Source organism: Hakea prostrata, chromosome 1, assembly GCF_041222555.1.
Source record: "Hakea prostrata isolate BN-2017 chromosome 1, UWA_Hpros_2, whole genome shotgun sequence".
In the NCBI taxonomy this organism is placed as follows: domain Eukaryota; kingdom Viridiplantae; phylum Streptophyta; class Magnoliopsida; order Proteales; family Proteaceae; genus Hakea; species Hakea prostrata.
In genome coordinates, this window is record NC_142600.1 from 10,443,303 (window position 1) to 10,463,418 (window position 20,116).

At 36.7% G+C, this 20,116-nt stretch overlaps 2 protein-coding genes across 2 annotated transcripts; one reads left to right on the plus strand and one right to left on the minus strand.

The window, feature by feature from the left end:
* The first annotated feature begins 5,534 nt into the window (after positions 1–5,534).
* LOC149027389 (uncharacterized) lies at positions 5,535–11,127 on the plus strand. Its single transcript, XM_089162354.1, has 9 exons — positions 5,535–5,666; positions 5,911–6,033; positions 6,807–6,887; positions 7,001–7,089; positions 7,177–7,251; positions 9,174–9,235; positions 9,384–9,443; positions 10,138–10,344; positions 10,450–11,127. Exons 2-9 carry the CDS (start codon positions 5,911–5,913, stop codon positions 10,560–10,562), a joined length of 810 nt encoding a protein of 269 aa, XP_089018480.1. The 5' UTR covers positions 5,535–5,666; the 3' UTR covers positions 10,563–11,127.
* A 3,412-nt stretch (positions 11,128–14,539) lies between these two features.
* LOC149027390 (large ribosomal subunit protein uL3-like) lies at positions 14,540–18,462 on the minus strand. The gene is made up of 6 exons (XM_089162362.1): positions 18,373–18,462; positions 17,446–17,544; positions 17,201–17,311; positions 16,741–17,045; positions 15,433–15,842; positions 14,540–15,136 (listed from the first exon to the last, which is right to left on the minus strand). The coding sequence occupies exons 2-6, from the start codon at positions 17,528–17,530 to the stop codon at positions 14,878–14,880; spliced, it is 1,170 nt and encodes a 389-aa protein (XP_089018488.1). The 5' UTR covers positions 17,531–17,544; positions 18,373–18,462; the 3' UTR covers positions 14,540–14,877.
* Between the last annotated feature and the right edge of the window lie 1,654 nt (positions 18,463–20,116).

The following is a 20,116-nucleotide window of genomic DNA, read 5'->3' on the forward strand; positions in this document are numbered from 1 at the left end:
GAACCCAAAATATAATTATTCGAGATCGAGTTTATCAATAGGTTCCTTTTTTTTTTTTTTTCCTTGTTCCACTTCCACGTTTCTTAAGAGTGTAATAAGTCGGCTGGGTCGGTTTTGGATCGGGTCAATCGATCTCAAACCGTTAATGGCTACGCATTTAGAATTTTAACGAAATCAAGCCTCATTTCTACTCTTTTAGGACCTGTTTGTTTACATGAGTCTGGAGATTTCAAATCCATTGAGTCATAATTTATAAAAGTAACTATTTGGTTAATCGAATATGTAAAATGAAATCTATGGATTTATCTGTGATTTTTGTGAATGTGCAAATATCTATCATTTTTATATTAAATATGAAATCTCTAGATTTTACCCTATACCCGTAAATCTACATATTCACGTTTTTAGTGTAAAAAGATGAATCTCTATATTTCATGAATTTAGAGATTTTTACAACCAAACGGGTATAAATTTCGCATTCATGAATTTAGAGATTTCAAATCTCTAGATTCATGTAACCAAACAGGCCCTAAAGAATCTAGATCACCCATCCCTCAAGAAGTATATATTGTTTATGACTCCGGATCATCTCTCTTCCTAGCTAGGAAAACAATATGCTTCCCTTACGGTAAGTAGAGTCTTTTCTTTGTTGTGAATAAATTATAGGTAATATTGTTTTAACGAGCTTGAATTTAGCGCCTTCGAAAATTCATTTAGACATTAATGGTCTGCTTGATAAGCTTGACAAATTGGTATGTGAAGTGGCTATGGGATAGGTGTTTCTTTTGCCACTAGTATTGTATTCTTAAGTATTGTAATTTAACATATGCTTCCCTTCCCCCCTCCAAACCAACCACAAGGAATCAAACAAAAAAAAAAGGACAAGTAAAATATTTTTTTGGTAAGTAATGCCATGTAAAGCCAATTTGTGCCTTTTCTATTTTGTTTTCAAAATAAATTTCATTTAGAATCATGTGTAGGGTTTAAGGCCATTACTATAACACACTAATAGCCAATAAGTGAAATGTGTCCATATTGCCATACACTACATGGACAAGACCTTAGAGCGCATGTTGCAACTCCAACAATTTTGGGAATAAAAGAAAAGGAGCATGAAGAAGACAAACAAGTACAGACTTGGAAAATTAAAAAAAAAAATCCATATTTAATGCGTTGAAGGACTAATAATAGCATCAATGGAAGGACCATTCGTGAGTTACTGGCAATTCAATTAGATCAGCAACCCCCTTGTCTCTCCTAGCTCTAAACCTACCATGAGGCCCCATCGAACTACAAGTGTCTCCCCTACTACAACTAGGGGTGTAAATGGACCGGATTCGGATCGGATAGTGGTATATCTATATCCACATCCTATTACATTCGGACGGATTCGGATAATATCCTACCGGTTTTCGGACGGATTCTATCGATTCGGATGATAATCGGATAGTTATTTTCTTAAGTAGATTATTCTAAATAGGCATGAATATAGATTGAATACAAGTTTTCGACTACCTGTTTACATCTTTGCCTTTTTATTTGTGAGGGCTAGGTTTGAAATTTAAGAATTTAATAACTTTGGTGGCTATTTTAGTTAAAAATATTTTAAAAAAAAATAGTCACATATCATAGGTAAAAATTATAAAAATAAGAATAATAAATCTAAATAAATAACTTAATCGGATAATTTTATCGGAGGGATAATAGTCGGTAAGAAAATGTTATACCATATCCGCATCCTATTAATAATCGAACGGATTCGGATACCCTTAAACGGATGCGAATTCGAAAGCGGATTTCGGTTATCCATGTACTCCCCTAACTACAACCTCCTTGTAAATAATAGCATTTTGGGTAAGCTTCCAAGGTTGATAATGATCAGGTGCTTTTTGGGTCGTCTCATGCCTTGCGATTGGTCTTTATCCCAAAAATCTCTCGAGTCTTCTTACATACAAAGGATTTACTTGTTACTAATAGAGTCTAGCCTCTCTTATTCTTTAGATCCCTTGTTTCACTCCGATAGTATCATAGATCGGGGTAGATGCAGAGGAAATGAGCGCATTTCTGTACTATTAAGTAAGTAGAATAGATTAAGTAAGTAGAATAGTATAGAAGATATCTAGATTATGCCACATCACTTATTCTACTTCTACCGACACTACACTGGATTTTACGGAGCCTGTTCATGCATGACGGTGAGGCCTAGTATAGTCCACAAAAGCCGGTATGATTCATGCTCAGGCCAAAGAGCACACAACTGTCCAATGCAAAAAATAAAATAGCAGAGGAGATTCAGACCTGAGACATGAGGTTTACCAAACCACTTGGGAGTGAACTTGGAACCACTAGACCACCATCCCCGGTGGTATTTCTAACTATCACTCCCATACCACATCATTGTGTCATTGGTTGCTAGCCGCAATAATGTAATCCTTTCACGATATAATTAAGTACATGAGAATTAGCTTTCTAGGTAAAACACTATCATAGATCATTTAGAAGATATGCCCTTTCTCATGATGCCCCCATCATTATTTTTATTTTATTTTGGGAGGTGCAAAATACCTCTAAAATGCATCATAGTGGTTTAAGCTTAAAAAAAAAAAAAAAAAAAAAAAAAAAAGAGAAGAAGAAGAATAACTTGAACGGTGACCAAGTGTATGCACAAAATAAAATGAATAGTGTTGAGCACTAAGATATGAACATTTGAAGTAATTTTGGGAGAAGTCATGCATGTTCCATTTATTTGCAAGGGGAACTAAACTAAACAAATAAATGTTAGACTCATTTATGAATGTGGAAAATCTCATCTGTTGTGCACAGCAGTGCATTTATATGTCAAATAAATGGATGATAAAAGAGAATGGAAAAAAAAAGAAGATTATTGAAGGGTTTTTTTTTTTTTATTAATTTAAGATAAAGCTTTTAATCACAACCTTCTATTTGGTATAAAAGTACACTATGGTGCATAGCATAATATTCTTTCATTGAAATTACTAACTTCAAAAAGGAAAGGGAGGGGGAAAGGCATATGCACACCATTGATACGGTGGGGCTCCCATCCTAGAGATGTGGGACCCATACCACCCTTAAAAAACCAACCGAAAGCAGTCGGTAAGGTTTAGGCGTCGCGGTCGCGTGGAAGGGGCGCGCGGGGGGGCGCGGATCGGGGACTTTCCTTGCCACTTAAGTAGTAAAGGCGAACAACCCCCCATTGCGACTATGACGAAAGCCGTTTGCTGGTTGTCAAACTATTTGCCTTTCTTTTGAATCAAAGTAGGGTGAGCATAGCATACCCACCCTATTATAAATAAGGCGAGACACCCCTTATCAATGTGTATGGTCCCCTACCTCATTTGAGGTAACAATCAAACTACTGCATGATAGCCAATATATCAAATATATATGAGAAGGAAAGTACCATTCACACATGCATATGTATGTCAATAAATCATAATGGATGTATATTTCCCAAGACAAGGAGTGGAGCAATCACAAGGCTAGGGTGGCTATGTCCCCCCACTCCCCCTCACTCCCCCCCCCCCCACTTCTTCTTTTTTTTTTTTCTTTCTTTAAACCTCTATTCATGTATGAAATATTAGCATCCCCTCCAATTTTTGAAAGTTCACCATTTCCTTTTCCCAATTCATTATTACTATTATTATTATTTTTTTGTTTTGAATATATTTGACTCTCTATTCACGTGTGAAATACGAGTACTTGGTCCCTTAGTTGGATAAAGTTTATAGAAACAAAAGACATTAAGTAGAAAAATTATTCTGTTTTATGTGGAATATTAGTACTTAGGCTTCCTCAACGTGTAGCAGCACCCCTATTCACGATCTTCAAAACAATTGCATTTTACATGAAATTCCCACTCTTTTTTTATTTGATATATCATGAAAAAAAAAATAAATAAATAAACAAAACGTATAAGATGGAGATTGTACTCTACCATGTAAGAAACTGTAGCATATATTAATCTCACAAATTTATCTTCACCCAAAGGAGAAAAAAATGCATTACAATGGAATTAAATATATTTTCTCATAATTTGATGACAAACTTAAGCTCATTCTTTAAGTGTTTCTTTACATTAATTATTATATAAAGGTTGGGGTAGAGATGCCTAAGTTTTAACAATCGGACAAAATGAAGATATCATTCTCTATATCATATGGACCAAAAGAATGAAGATACCATTCTCCATAACACATGGACCACCCAATCTTTTTTATACAAGGCATAAAACATGCAGTGACAAATCCAAATATCTCAAGCCTAGTGACATCAATTCATATATGTCATGGTTAATGGAGGTTGTAATCAGCAGTTACAGATACAGTTAACCGTTAAAAACGTTTTATTAACACCTTAATCATATGATAATATTTGGTAATCAAAATGTACTATAAGATGACACGTGTAAGAAGTATAACAGCTGTCAATCATATATTAGCGATTCAGCTATGCATGCCACGGCAGCAGCATATTCTTTTTAAGTGGGTGCATTCAGTTGGGTGTAGGAATCCATTCGGCCAGATATAGTTAGACTGATGCTGCTGACGTGGTGATGTCTATAGTGTTCTCATTAGCTCAGTAAGAGTGTCAATTGCATATCGAAACCATATCGAATCGTACCATCTAAAACCACACTATTCAAAATTCGGTACAGTACGTACTGAAACCAAATTTATTCGATACAGTTCAGGTTTTAGGTCTCATTAAGTTGGTATGTACCAAAACGTATCAAATTGGTACCGTACAAAATTAAGAGAAATAAACGTAATTTTAAAATGAAAACATTTTACCTTTACCCTATTGATAATTCCTTATTTCAGTTTTTTTTTTCTTCTTTTCGTCCTTCACTCTTCTTCTTTTTATATTTACTTATTTTTGTCTCTATTATTAGATTTATTTGCTTTGTCTTTATTAATATAAAATTTCATTAGGATCTTAATGAATTAATAACAAAAGTGTCATGAGTTTGTTCGTACCAAAAGTGTACCGTATTAAATACAATGTTTAAACTGTTTTCTCTTATGGATTTAATATCGAAAACATACCAAACTCGTTTTTGCAAATACCGAAAAGGCATCATACCGTGCAAATTCGAGTACGGTACGTTTTTAATTTTAGATACGGTACGTTTAAATGGATAACACGTAAATTTGGAATGACACCCTTCAAATTTAGATGGATAACACGTAAATTCTATTAAATATTAGCTAAATACCGTGTACACGTATAATCTTCCTGAGTGAAAAAAATCGAATTTTCTTTTTCTTAAACGAATTGAATTGTGTTTTGGGCGACTGAGATTTACTGAAAACCACGTGGCGTGGATCTAATGTTAGGCAGCATAGATACCACCACGTCAGCGATGTAGTAGGCTAGCGAGATCCCCTTCGTCCGAGTAAGCAGCGAACGAAGCCGGTCTACGGGGCGACAAGATCGCGACCGTGACTGTAACCCTACCCGAATAACCGCTCGGCGCGATCCCTCCGCGACTATAAAAGGATAGAGAGGTGCCACTCGGTGGCTCTTGGAGCAGGGGATTGAGAAGGGAAAAAACGCTGTAGAGTGCTCTCTGAGAAGAGAAGAGGAAGAAGGAGAGCGAGCAGGCTTCAAGAGATATCTTTTTCGCCTCACACTATTTGACTAAGGTGTTCTTTGCTCAACCCTAATCTCTTCAAATTTATTTTCTCTTTCATTGTTTTTCGTGATTCCTTCGGTTTTTGTAGCCACAGATCTGTTTTTTCACTTCGCTGTTCTTGTTTCTAGGCTTTTGGTCTTCGATTTGACTGTACTATTTTCGTCGTCACAGATTTTTGCAATGGTGTTCTTTTTCTTTCCAAAGTGTTTATGATTATAATTTAATTTCTTTCCGCGTTTATGTTGGTTTCTTAGATGGATCGGTACCAGAGGGTGGAGAAGCCAAGGCCTGATACGCCGATTAACGAGAATGAAATCCGGATAACCACCCAGGGGAGGATGAGGAACTACATTACTTATGCTACAAGTCTGCTCCAGGTATTCAGTTTTACTTTTTTACTTCGTTTGCATTTTCAACTAATCTCTATTTACCTTTTGTAGCCCACCTTATACATTACTTGGAGATAATTTTTATCTTTCTTCATCTTTTTTACGTATAATATCAGTTTGAACAACATGGAAATATGTGCACTAACGGGATATTTATGCTATCTTTCTTTTTTCCAAGTCATATCTCTTTTAATGCTTTCCCTATATAACGATTTTTCTCTAGTGGGCATTGATTCAACGACATACAATTTGGTTTGGTTGGAGCTCTGCTCCTCATTCATAGAGCAACTTCTCAAGAAAACATGTGAAACTCTATTTTTGTTAGTTTAAGGTCGATTTGTTGATTTTTGTTGGGCAGTTATGATTTCTCAATTACACATGGCCAAATTGCAACCTTTGTCAAAATCATATAGCATTGTTGTACAAATAGAACTTATTGTTTGAAAATGTGGTGCCAGAGCTAATTATCATGAAATTGAATATGGATGCAAGTGGTTTTGTGCATGTGGCCATGGTTAGGCTTTTGAACTTCATTTTCTTTTATATTACAAAGGTTTCACTTAGAAGGGAAAATTGACAAAGGGAATGTAACTTTTGAAAAATATAAGACTAGCAAAGGAAATGGCACCCCATTCCTATTTGTATCCTAGTTTTCTTCTGTTTTTAAGCATTATTCAGTTCAATCACTTCCTACTATTCATGATGGCAGGTTGTCTTATTTTTAGTTATCCTTTATCATTTGTGTTTTTGGGTATCTTTAGGAGAAGGGTTCAAATGAAATTGTCCTTAAAGCCATGGGGAGAGCTATCAACAAGACGGTGATGATTGCTGAACTCATTAAGGTGGGTTATATGTGAAACAACTGATGGTATTGTTTATTTAACATGCTGTGCTTGATTCTTCAATACTATATTGCTCCTTTTGCTTAGTTTGAAAAATACTTTTTGTCTTTCAGAGAAGAATTGTTGGTCTCCATCAGAACACCTTAATTGGTTCCACTGATATTACAGACATGTGGGAGCCGCTTGAAGAAGGCTTGCTACCGTGAGAACCAGAAGATCTGTTCTCTTTGAACTAGAGTTTTTTGTTGGTTTTGTTACGTTTTAACTAATACATTTCCTTCAATTGCAGCCTTGAAACGACGCGACATGTTTCAATGATTACTATCATCTTATCCAAGAAAGAGTTGGATACATCCTCAACTGGGTAAGGGGCCACATTTGTATTTGCAACTGTAGTGAATGATGCCGATTCCTCCCTGTTAATGCTTATTGTAGTAGATTTCCCAGCTGCTTGTTAGTCGTTGATGACATCCAATGTTCTTTAGAAGTTTGACTATAGTGTGTTATATGGTGGATTGGGTGTTAGAAACTTAAAAATTGTTTCATATGTAATAATAATAATCATAATTATCCTTTAGGTACTGATGTTATCTCTGTTGACATTCCCCATGGATGCTTTATATGTTTGTACATCCTTCTTATCCTCCTGGTAGGGCCAGAGGCAAAATTGAATTATAGATCAATAATAAATTGCATTATTCAGCTCACTCTATTCCATCTTTCTTTCTCCCCTTGTTTTAAGAGAAGAGGATGTTTAAGTTGATGAAAGTGCGTGCATTTGTTTTGCACTTGCTGCTGATATAAAAGACCAGAAACTACAAGTGTATCCATAAATGAGTAACTCAGAATGATCTGGAATTCAGGCCTAGTTAGTGCAACTAGGAAAACAGAGAGTCACATGAGAACCCTTTTATCCATCTGATTCAGAAAACACTAGAAATAGGGTATTTGAAGCTTCACTAGTTGGAGAAATCTGAAAAACAGTACTAAAAACTATACTGAGTAAGAGAAGCTAGTTGGAAACTGTGTGGAGGACATGTGTCTTAGGGTAAAGACTGATGGAAACCAGCCTGGAATAAATAGGAGAAAATATAAGGATAGATGTCTGGAATTTACCTGCACTGCCTACAGTAATTTCATGAGATGGCTACTTGACACTCTCCTATGTTGTAGTGTAAATATCTCGTCAGTTAGCCACTTGACACTCCCTCAGTAGTATTGCAAACCTTGAAGCATTACTTCATCAAACTATTGGGCTCCTTTACATGTAGGTAAAGATGGAACTCAGTCAGATGCCATTTTCCTTATCTGTTACTGAAAGCATGATATGAACATCTGCCTAAATTCTCAGTATTTACTCATACACAACTGACATTCCAATTACATGGATTCCCAAGTTAACTGATAACTATATTGGTGAGATTAACTACTGAACTCCCTACCTTCAGAGGAAGACTATGTGCAGACTAAGGTAGAGAGCTATGTGCACCAAACATAGGAAAGGTATGTGCGGACTGTGGAAAAGCCATAAACAGGCAGGCCAATGCCCTCTTCGTCTTTGCAACTGCATAACAACACATTTGGATGGCGGTCCCACAATAGATTAGTTCAGTCTCATGGAATACTAATACTGTTTAGACAATCTGACCAATTGGATGGTGGTTTTAAATTTTTTTTATCGAGGTTGCATTGGTTTAAAGATATTCTGCTTTAGTTTGTTTAAAAATGAAATACAAGATCTATTTTCTGGAACTATGGAGGCTCTATGTTGGTTCATGGCTGAGTTGTGATATTGAAAATTTGATGTCTTGTTTCGTGAGCTCCTTCTGGAGGTGATAATTGATGATTTTCCTGATTTCCTGAAACATGGTTAGATCACTAAATGTCAGACGTATGGTTATGCATCAATTTTGTGGCAGTTTCATTGATTATGATGGATATCTGAACTTTAGTTTCAGAGTTTCTCAGGGTTGATTTCAACCTGATTTGTTTTTCTTACGATTGCTTCTGGTTTAAAACTACTTGTACCACTCTTTACTGACCCAGGGAAGATGTTTGGGGGACAGTGTGAAATCTTTTTCTCTACACTTGATGACTTGCTTCTGCTATGAGCGATATGATCCTCATGGGATCCAGATTGATTTTATTTTAATTATTCGGCCCAAAAGTTGATATCCTTAAATCTCTTAAGAATGTGTATTTATGTAGTCATGATTTTGCACTTATTCAACTGTTTCTGTGTTACTTTGATATACCTTGTGACCTTTTTCTTGCCAACCAATGCAGTTACCAGTTACCTATACCAGCTGATCAAGTAAAGCCCTGGACTGAATTCGAGTATGATGGAGGTAGATATGAGTTATCCCCCAAACCAATAATTATTGTAACATTTCATGTTCTGGTTTCTTGTCCCAACACCCCCCCCCCCCAAAAAAAAAAAAATAAATAAATAAATAAATTTCAGTCTTGTAAAAACCATTTACTCATGATATTCAGAGGGCTCTCCTGGCATGCGAGGCAGAGGACGTGGTGGTAGAGGAAGGGGGAGAGGAAGAGGTACTTTCTATTTCTGTATAGTTTAGTCCTAAGATCCATACTATAGTGACTTCTGAAAATTTGAAGCTTGTTTTAGTTGCTGAATGCTTTATGTTTGTTTTTCCACTAAATGAAGCCATAAAAGCTTAACCATCATGGTAGGAATACTAAAAGGTTCTTATCCTTCCTGTCAGGAAAAGAATACCCCTAACAATGCTTATGTATCTGCTTCTTCAAGGAGTTGGAGTTCCAGAACTCTATGTTTATTTTTTATTTGTCCTGGTAGGAATACTATAAGGTTCTATCCTGTCTGAATGAAAAGTGCACTTCTGAGGAAGCTTTTATATCTGCTTATCGTTTTGATACGATGGTTGCTTCATTTTGACCACCTGGTCATGGGTTTGGACATTGGAAAACAGCTTCTCCACGAAGTGGAGGTGAGGCTGCGTACAATGGTTGGAGTTTAATTGCCACTGGGTAGGCGCTTTTCTTATTTTCTTTTGATGCCTCAGGTAGTTGTCATGAATGCTCCAGGGCCCTCAACTGCAGCTGTCTTTGCCTCATGGTGGTGGTTTTGTATTCTTTAGTTTTTATCTTTGCCTATCAGTGCCTTTAGTCTCTTGGATCGTGATCATTTAGCTGAGGGGTGGTTTTTGTTTTAATTGATTTTTATTACAATTCTGCAACCAATCTGTTCTGTCCTCTTGCATGGCAGGAAATAACAATGGGCCAGGTGAATACAACAACAATGTAGATGGAGGTTGGGATGGTGGGCGTGGGTATGGTGGCAGAGGCAGAGGGCGTGGAAGGGGCCGTGGTTTCCGTGGGCGTGGAAGAGGCGGCTATGGTGGTGATATGCAACATGAATCTGGGGGTTACAATGATTATAATGGTGTTGATGCCATACCTGCCCAAGGCCGTGGTACGGTCCTAAATTCACAGTTTAACTTTTTCTCAAAACCTTTTGTTGAAAGTTCTATTATTAGTTAAATTGTTGTATTAATTAATGATTCATGGAGTTTTGCAGGGCGAGGCCGTGGCAGGGGAAGGGGCCGTGGGCGTGGTGGTGGTCGTGGGGATTTTAGGTCTGATGGTCGTGGGGATTTTAGATCTGATGGGCCAGCCCAGGCAGCAGCTTAAGCCATACATTGTTGTGGTAAGACGTTTGGTTAGTGGAAAAGAGAACTCTGGATGCCTGCTCTGCTCATGTTATTATGAAAAAGAATGGACTTCACCGATATATTTAAGGAAATGTCAACCAGTTGTTAATTATTAGTAGTAGTGTGCTTCATTCGTGGCAGCTGTGTTTTTGTAGGTAGGTTGCTAGGGTTATTCTCATTCGCTGATGACAAGTAGTGAAGGTGTTTTATACAACCGGAAATTTGTACAATTTATCCAATGTTTATTTTTTTTAGGAATAATAGAGCAGTACATTCTTTCATTCTTAATTCCGTTATGTGTGCATCTCTTATAGAGCGATATCTCCTGTTTTGGCCTAGATATGATGTGCTTGGTGCTAGTGTAATACCCAATCTAATATTTGTGTCTAGCATCTCCACTAGGTTTTTCTTGGCACCCCTAGTGGCTCTTCAGTATTCCAATTTTTTTCTTTTAGCCTTTTATATATGGGTTAACTAAGTCCTGAACAGTTTTGAGAATGGACTTGTAATATTTATGGAAATTTCAAAATTAGTTGATCGAAAACTTAGTCATGGAAGGTGCTTGCCTTGCCCAATGGACCACAGTTGTGAGGAGCAAGGTGTAAAGTTGCATAGAAAAAATGTTCTTGAATATTAGGTTGGTTTTTCTAAAACTTGGAGTGAAACAGTGTTGAACACCATTGTATGCTCACATGGTATCCCTTCTAATGTTTACTGCTTGCGGGTAGGGTTTTTTTTGATTTTGATATGATAAAAATTGGTGGGTGCCCGCTTCTAGCGCAGTGGGAGTCTTAAAGTTTTAGGAGTTCTGTGGATCAATCTTCCGTTCTCTTCACTCTCTCCCTCCTCCCATCCATTCCATCCGCAAAGAACTTGTGGTGATCCTATTTTTACGAACAGTGAAAGACACTTGTATTTTGGTTGTCGAATGTTATAAGCTAATGAGCCCTAGATATTTGGATGTATTTACCCAGAAATGGTTTTGTCGATGAATTTGCTAGTGTTCAACTACTATTGGATTGGCTGTATAGGACAAGGATCAAGATCATGGTTTTTAGATTGATTTCGATCGATCAGAAGTAGGCTGAGATATGATTGAAATGGTGATCCTGATCCGCATCCGAATCCGATTAACAAATCCGTTATCCGAATCTGAATCCGAATCCGGCAAAAAGTTAGAGAAGGCATCAGTATGCAGTGGGATATCGGGTAATAATCCGATCCGATAAAATATCCGATTATTGATTGATTATTGTCGATTTTTTACTTTTTTATTATAAATTTCTAATTTCCGATTAGGAATACCGCTATCCGACTCCGATTACTGTTATCCGAATCCGATTATCATCTATTTTTAAAGAAAAAATGTTAAATACTTTACTCTATCCGGATATTATCCGATCCGATAAGCAATTATCCGAATCCGAATCCGGTTGCTTAACGGACGGATACGGATATTTTCCGGTAAGAAAATTTTGTAGAAGGATACTGATCGTATGGATTTCGGCTATCCATTTACAGGAAATGATTGAGTGATTCGCCATGGTGATGGATGCCATGTGATAACCAGTGTCTCTTGGGTTAAAGATCAGTATGCAGTGGGATGGGTTACCCCCAAAACCTTTTGAGACTATTGGATTTGGTCTTACTATCTATCATGGAAAGACGACTCTGATTTGTTTTTCCTTCCTAAGGTAAGGTAAGGTAAGGCTGGTGGAATTGGGTCAAGGTTTAGAAAGAACTGTCATGAGGAAATTGAGTCATTCTCCAAGTGTCCAATAGAACCTGAAGCAACCCAAGAACCAGCAGTTACAGAGAAGAAGAAAAAAAACTACCAACACTTATGAAAGCGTACTTTTTCAGGCAATTAATAGAAGATTATATTTTTTACTGTAATTTAAATTGGGCTGAAATTCTTGAGTGAAAAATATTACAGACTAGTCAAATTAGGCTTTTTAAAAAATTATAAAATACACTTATTTTTTTTATTAGGTGTTGACTTTAAAATTGAGATGACCATTTTGTCTATAGGATGAAAAGAAATATAAATTTTTTATTTTATAAAACTTCATTTAATCTTTTTAAAACTCACAAGAAAACTCCTCGGATTCACTCGATGCACCTGAATTCATTTTCCATGTTGATTTCTTCCCCATCGTCCGCTAACTCCTTTGTAGACTCCTTACAATAGTCAAAATTTTGGCTAAGCCATGTTTCAGGCATAAATTTATAGACCCTTTGAAGCAATTTAGAGAATGAGAGAGAGAAAGAAGGGAGAGAGAAACAAGCAGAAAACATCCGCCATTTGGGTCAAACGATGAGAGAGAGAAAGAGAGAGAGAGTAAGAAGAATTGGTCGGTTAAATGAAGAGATGAGTTGTAGCCCACGAATGTAGGAGGAAGAATACAATTTTTGAGAAATTGAGGGGGTTTTAAGCAAGATTTAAAGTATCGGTATCGAGTACCGTATCGGTCAAGTGACTTTTAAATAGGAATTTTCAGAATTTCTAATCAGTCGGATTTTTTCATATAGGTCAGAAATAGGTTAAATGTGTTTTTCCCAGAAAGCCGTAGTTAAGCAGTGGTAGAAATTTTGGATAACAAACCCATTATAGCTTCCACTTAAGCAAACACCCGAATCAATCCAGAGTTCTCCGCAATCTCCAATGTTAGAAGGTTTCCTTTGTTGAACTTGAGGATTCGAAATTTTGCATCAGTGAAGGAGTTGAACAAGGCAGAAGAGGCCAAGTTATGCTTTGGGATTCAGATCTGTTTTAGCAACAGCTCTAGGGCTTTCCAGTTACAAGTACGAATTGGTGTTGAAAAGTTCAGTTCAAAAACTCCATTTAGTCACTCTCCAAACCAAAATCAAGTACTTCCGTAGTCTGGGATTTCAATTCCATTTTATAAGCTAACTATCGGAGAGAGAATTTTTAATTTTCTGCCAGGGAATTATGATGGGTCGGCCAAGTGAGATGATTTCTCTCCTCAAGGAGAGCGGCGGATATATATATAATTAAGGCCGCCGAACAGGTGCGAACCCAAGACCTCCCCAGGGGAGTTGAGTATTTTAACCGCTAGTAACTTGTCATTGCATAGTGCTAAGGATATTTTAGTCCATTACGTTCAAAATTTGAAAAGCTTAATTATCAAAATCTCGATAACTTTTTAAAAAGCCTAATATGAACAGCTTATAATATTTCTCACTTACGTCAATGGATAAGAAAATAAAAAAAAAACATACATCTATGATTTTTTTTTCTTTAGTTTTTTTTTTTTTTTGGATAATGTTCTAACATTTTATCGACCTATGGAGGAAGCATTAACCCTGCGTATCACCAACCTATGGAGGAAGCATTAACCCTGCGTATTACCAACCTATGGAGGAAGCATTAACTCTGCGCACCACCAGCACAAGCACTGCCCTCGTCTGCAGAGCCCCATCAGCATCTTCTAGATCCACTTTTTCTTTAGACACATGAGCAGCATTAAACTACCTTTCGACAGGAAAATAATCACATGATAGTGGAATGAAAGAATGAAAGCACCTTCATGTAAGAATTTGTCAGGAAGCAGCATCCAAACAATCGTGATTCTCGACTCCTCCATACACGAAAGAAAAAATGTTTTCTGTACTTCCAAAACCGTTTGGATGGAAATCTCCCATGAAACAATAATTATGATAATCTCAACATATTTCCTAAACAATGTGACCATACAAGAAAAAAGCTCTGATTTTGCTACTTCTATATATATATATTAAAAAAGAAGAATACTGAGCAGGTTAAACCACTGAACTGAAGAACGAAGGCTCAAACCACTGGCCTTCTTTCTGTCTCTCTCCCTTTACTTCAAGAATCGGGAGTTTTGAGAGTTGAGATCCTCCGCTCCTCCGCTCCTCCCCCTTCCCCTCCATCACATATTTAAGAAGAATACTCTGAGCAGGTTTTGAATATAAAATTCTATGCCACATTCTTATGTTTGCTGCAATATAAGCAAATGTAAGGCTAATTAAGGCCCCTTGAAAACCATCAACAATTATGCAACGGTTCACATAGATTAAACAAATATTGTCATCATCAGCTACAATATATTCTCACCGAATGAAACAATACTAAAACACCAGGTTCTCAGTACTCTCGGATCTACCTTTGGCAAAAAAATTAAGAGCCATGTCCAAAACCAAAAAAAAAAAAAGGGGAAACGAATCTCTGGCACAATAACTGGAGCGGCCAAAATTTCCTATCAACTCTCATACCTACTAAGCCTTCACCCTCCCGAAAAATTTCATACCTACTAAGCCTTCACCCTCCCGAAAAATTTCTGCTTCTCCTGTGTAGTCTGGAAGCGCCCATGTCCGAACTTTGAGGATGTATCAATGAACTTCAGCTTGATCTCCTCAAGGGCCAAACGAGATGTCTGCTTCAGAAGGGACTGGCGGAGCGTAACAACCCTTTTCTTGGGCCCAACACAGCAACCCTTGATCAAGAGGTAATCATCCTTGACAATACCATAGTGAGGGAAGCCACCCATGGGTGTGATATCTTTCTCGGTCCTGTTTCATAATTGTGGACAAATCAGGAAACACAAGGCACTAATCCTTAGTTATATGTAAAATGAATAAAAATACCATGGAGCAAACACAGTGCCAACGGTTCCTCATATAAGCAAAGTCCTAGGGGTAATTTTCCTATGCAACATTGCCCCTAGAAATTTTTGCTTGGAAGCCATTTCAATGACTATACCTTATGCCATAACCGTGGTCCACCAACCATTATGCCAAGACAGCCTCTAAACCATAAACATTTTGCTATAAATATTTAAGTCACCCAAAAATGATTAGTTACAAACCTGTCATATTCAGTCATTGCATTGTGGCCCTCATCCCCATTCTTTCCAAGCTTGTAGATCTTCTTGTTCATTTCAGTACGGTGATGGTAACCATTCTGACCAGCCCTGGCAACTGTGAAGGAGACCCTGGCAGGGTGCCACGCACCAATACAAGCTACTTTGCGCAAACCCCTGTGGGTCTTACGAGGCAGGCGGGTGACACCCCAACGTGTGACAACACCTTCGTAACCTTTTCCCTTAGTCACACCAATGATGTCAATCATCTCATCTTTCTGGAAGACCGCATCCACAGGAATCTGTTTCTCAAAGAAACCATATGCATAATCCACCTTCTGTGCAATTGTTCCACCATTCACCTGGATCTCCATCAGATGTGCTTTCTTCTGTTTCAACCCTTTCATCTTCCTTATCTACAGAACATCATAAAAAAGCATAATTGAGATTATAGCAAATTTGCAAATATCAGTGTCTTAAATGAAGATACTTGCATATAAAAACAAATCAATAGTATGTAAAAGCCATTACATGTTTACCCCAAAAATTAACTTGTAGGAAAATACCAGATAACACTTTCATGAAATGAGGCGTTCCCAAGACAGAATAAAATGATGTCACCCTAACGAACTGATGAGGTTAAACAAACTTTCAACCACATTTGGCTCACTCAAAGTCACACCATGTTTATACTGGTACCAAGGCTTCCACGGAGAACTAATTTTGCTACCTCAATACAAAATACTAAACGAGGAAGAAACTTGAGCTGTGAAAACAAGGTGACTTGCTTGGTGATTTCCATAGAAAAATAAAATAGCATAATCAAATGGAGATCCAAACCTAATACCAGATCCATATCTTACCAACTGTGAATGTTAACATTAAATAGATTTGCAATACATAAAAAAGAAATTGTTAAGAGGTACATAATAAATATATAAAATTTTTTGTATGCTTGGATTAGATACTTTTTATTATCCGAGCTTGCACTAGAAGCTGTGTTGATTATGTAATGTGTTTTTTAACCATGTAGCAATATGTTGACTTTCACAATATGCTTCTTTAAGAGTTTATCCATGAAAATGAGAAACTTGTATCAGACACAGACACACCATTCAGAAGGACTGGCACAGCATTGGATGTATAAATAATGGGTTATTGGCGTCGAACCATGCCAATGAGCACAGGAAATTAATAGCAGGTAAAAATTCAGAAGGCTACAATTGAAGGGGACAAGTCTTCAATAGAAAGGCGAACACAGTAAGACCTTAAGACTATACAACCAAATTGGTTCCAAGGAGAAAAAATTAGAACCTGGGTGTGAGCCAAGACACGGATGTTAGACGCATATTTTTTCATTTTATCAAGCTGCGTCTGAATATCCTTCTTTCCTTCATCAGTTTCGAACTTCTTTGAATACTTTGTAAAGGCCTTCTTCTTGGACTTGCACCAGTTCTTGTAAAATCTCCTTTTCACTTCCTCGCTTAAATGCTGAGCCCAGACCGTATTCAGAGACCGAAGGCCCCGGGGTGTCTTGACATAACCAACTACCCCAACAACAACCATTGGAGGTGTTTCAACGATTGTCACAGCCTCACATGTCTCCTTTTTGTGAAGCTCTACAAGGAAAATCACAAATAAAATAGTAACATGCAATAAAGCTACTAGTACAAAAATGAAGGAAATTTATAAGCATAATAAAACATATAAATCCTACAAGTTGAAATATCACCAAGTGAAACAGGAGGAAGAAATTCAAAATCGAGTTTCTTACTTGATCCTGGTTTTTCCACCTCTCTGACAATGTGTGTCATACCAGCCTTGTAACCCAGGAAAGCAGTAAGTTTGCAAGGCTTTGTAGGGTCATCCTTGGGAAAAGCCTTCACTGCAAACAGAACACAGATAGTAGAATGAATTAGGCATATTCGGAAGTAATGGTAATAGAAATGTTAAGCTGCAGACAGAACACGGATAATAGAATGAATACATGAAACAATTAAAATACGACAAAGATAATACCTTTTCCCCTGTGACGAGATGCCCGCTTCCTTGGTAGAAACCCAAGGGAACCATGCCTAGGGTGCTCAAACTTCCTGTGAGACATCCTTCTCCGTCACCCTGTGAGGAAAAAAAACAAAAAAAGAAATCAAATATAAAAGTCAGACTATTGCGGAGCAATTTACAACGAAACAAAAGACAAACGTTTTACCGCAAGGAATAGGAATTGAGAGCAAAAGATATGGCTAGCAATGAACATTTCAATCGCTAAACCACTATATAAAAAATTAATAAACAAAAAACTCAACAAACAGATTTGGTTGCTGAAATCAATCAAGATAGAGACCCATCACATATAAATGGATACCAAAACAAATGCAGATTTGGCAATGCAAAGATAAAAAGAATGAAAAAAAAAAGAAAAGAGGCTGAGAGAGAGCCTTTCAGCAATAGTTCATGTCATGTTTACAAGAATATATTTTCCCGGTGCTAGCAAAACCTTAATGGAAGTGGAAATTCGCTTGACAGATTTTTAACACTTCTTTTTTCTTTTTTCGGGAGAAGGGGGGTCGAGCTTCACAGAGAAAAATGGATAAGTAAACGACACAATCAAATCACTAATCGCAGTATTCAATAATTGAAAGTCTCTGAATCAGCAGATATGCAGATGCAATCAACAAGAGTGGAGCCAGAAAATGGTAGCACCAGAATTTGTAAACAAGAGATGTAATTTAAAGTTCAAACAACCAACAAGAATTCCCAGTATTCAATAATCGGAACGAAGTCTCTGAATCGGCAGATATGCAGATGCGATCAAACAAAAGTGGAGCCAGAAAATGGTAACACCAGAATTTGTTAACAAGATATGTGATTTGAAGTTTAAACAACCAACAAGAATTAAGGATAATGAGAAGGATACAGATACAGAGAGTAAACTCGGAGACTTACGAAAATGGGAAAGCCTTCCTGCCGCGTCCGTCACCGGCTTCAGAGACCTCTGAACAAAACCCTACTTGAGTTTTTATACGATGACAAGTCTCTAATTTCTCTTTCATTTACCCATTTTGCCCCTCAAGGCCTCAAGGTTTTCGAAGTAGCGTTGGTCCGGTCCGGTCCGGCTGGATCAACACAATAGGGCACGTTCTTTTTTCTTTTTCTTTTCCTTTTAGACATAGGAGAATATAATATATTGATTCTTACAAATATAAATATATATATATATATATATATATATATATATATATATAAATAAATATATATATATATACAAATCACCACCCCCCCCACTATATACATATATATATAATATAATTATTATAAATAACACAGGGTCATCCTAATAGAAATACAAAGTTCACAAGCTTGTCATGAGCCAACCTCCTGCCAAAGTCCACCCTCGACTATACAATAGCCTCTCAAGAAAGACGCTCAGTCATACCCCTCCCCCCCCCCCAAAAAAAAATAAGAAGATGAATGTCTCACCCCTTCCCCTCAAAACAAAAAAAAAAAAGAAAAAAAAAAAGGAAACACTCAAGGTGTTGAGTTTATAAAAATAGATAAAATAATAGGATCTTGCTAGTTTAGTGCCCCTTACATCGTGGTGTCTATAACGCCCATAGTTGGATGGAAGCCATTTAGATTTTAAATCTTAACTCTTCAAAATATAGTTCGGTTCATCTCAAAGAAAATCAATTTTTTTTTCACTTAATTTAGTTATGTGTGCATATATGATGTTTTGAGTAGCTGATATTTAATAAAATTCATGTAGTATCCATCCGACACTGGACACCACAGGTTCCACCCTGTCAACAGTTTTAGCCTAGCAAAATTCAAGATAATATCATTTCTTCAATTTAAATTTTATTTTCACATTTTTTCTATCTTCCTATTGCATTTGCAACTCTTCTAACCTTTTCCAACCAGTGAGAATGAACAGCCTAAATCCAAGGGTTTAACTTCTTCCCCCTACCTCATAGGGCTATTTGTTGTGTTGTATCTCAACATATCTATAAAATCGTGTATAAAAAGGAGCGTCACTCTTTAAGGACATGTTTGGTTACATGAGTCTAGAGATTTCAAATGTCTAGAGACTTCAAATCTATGGAGTCATAATGCATAGAATTAATTGTTTTGTTGTGGAATGAAATATGTGGATTCATCCTAAAAAACTATTTGGTCAACGTGATTTTTGTGAATGCGCAAATGTTTGGATTTCACTTCATACCCATTAATCTACAAATTCATATTTTTAGCGTAAAAAATGAATCTCTAGATTTCATGAATCTAGAAATTTCATATTTTTGGAATCTTTGAAATCATTACACAAAAAAAAAAAAAAAAATCTTTGAATTCATGTAACCAAACAAGCCCTAAAGACTCTATTTTAGAATGTTGGAACAATTTATTTTGTAAAACATAGAAGTAGATGGCTCTCATCACTACCCATAGTAAAATGTAGTGCTTCACTATTTGTTATTTTTATAGATGAAAGATGGGGAAAAAATCCTCTGATGTGCACAACAGTGCAGCACCACAAGTTGACACGTGGCATATTCCTATTAAACAGTTCAGATTAGAAGGAGAGTTTTAAGTGAAATTGACCTACCTTATGACTCATTTTAACAAAAAAAAATTAATTCGTTTTGTGACCCGGTTCTAAATATGGATACCAAAGATTTCTTTTCATTTTACT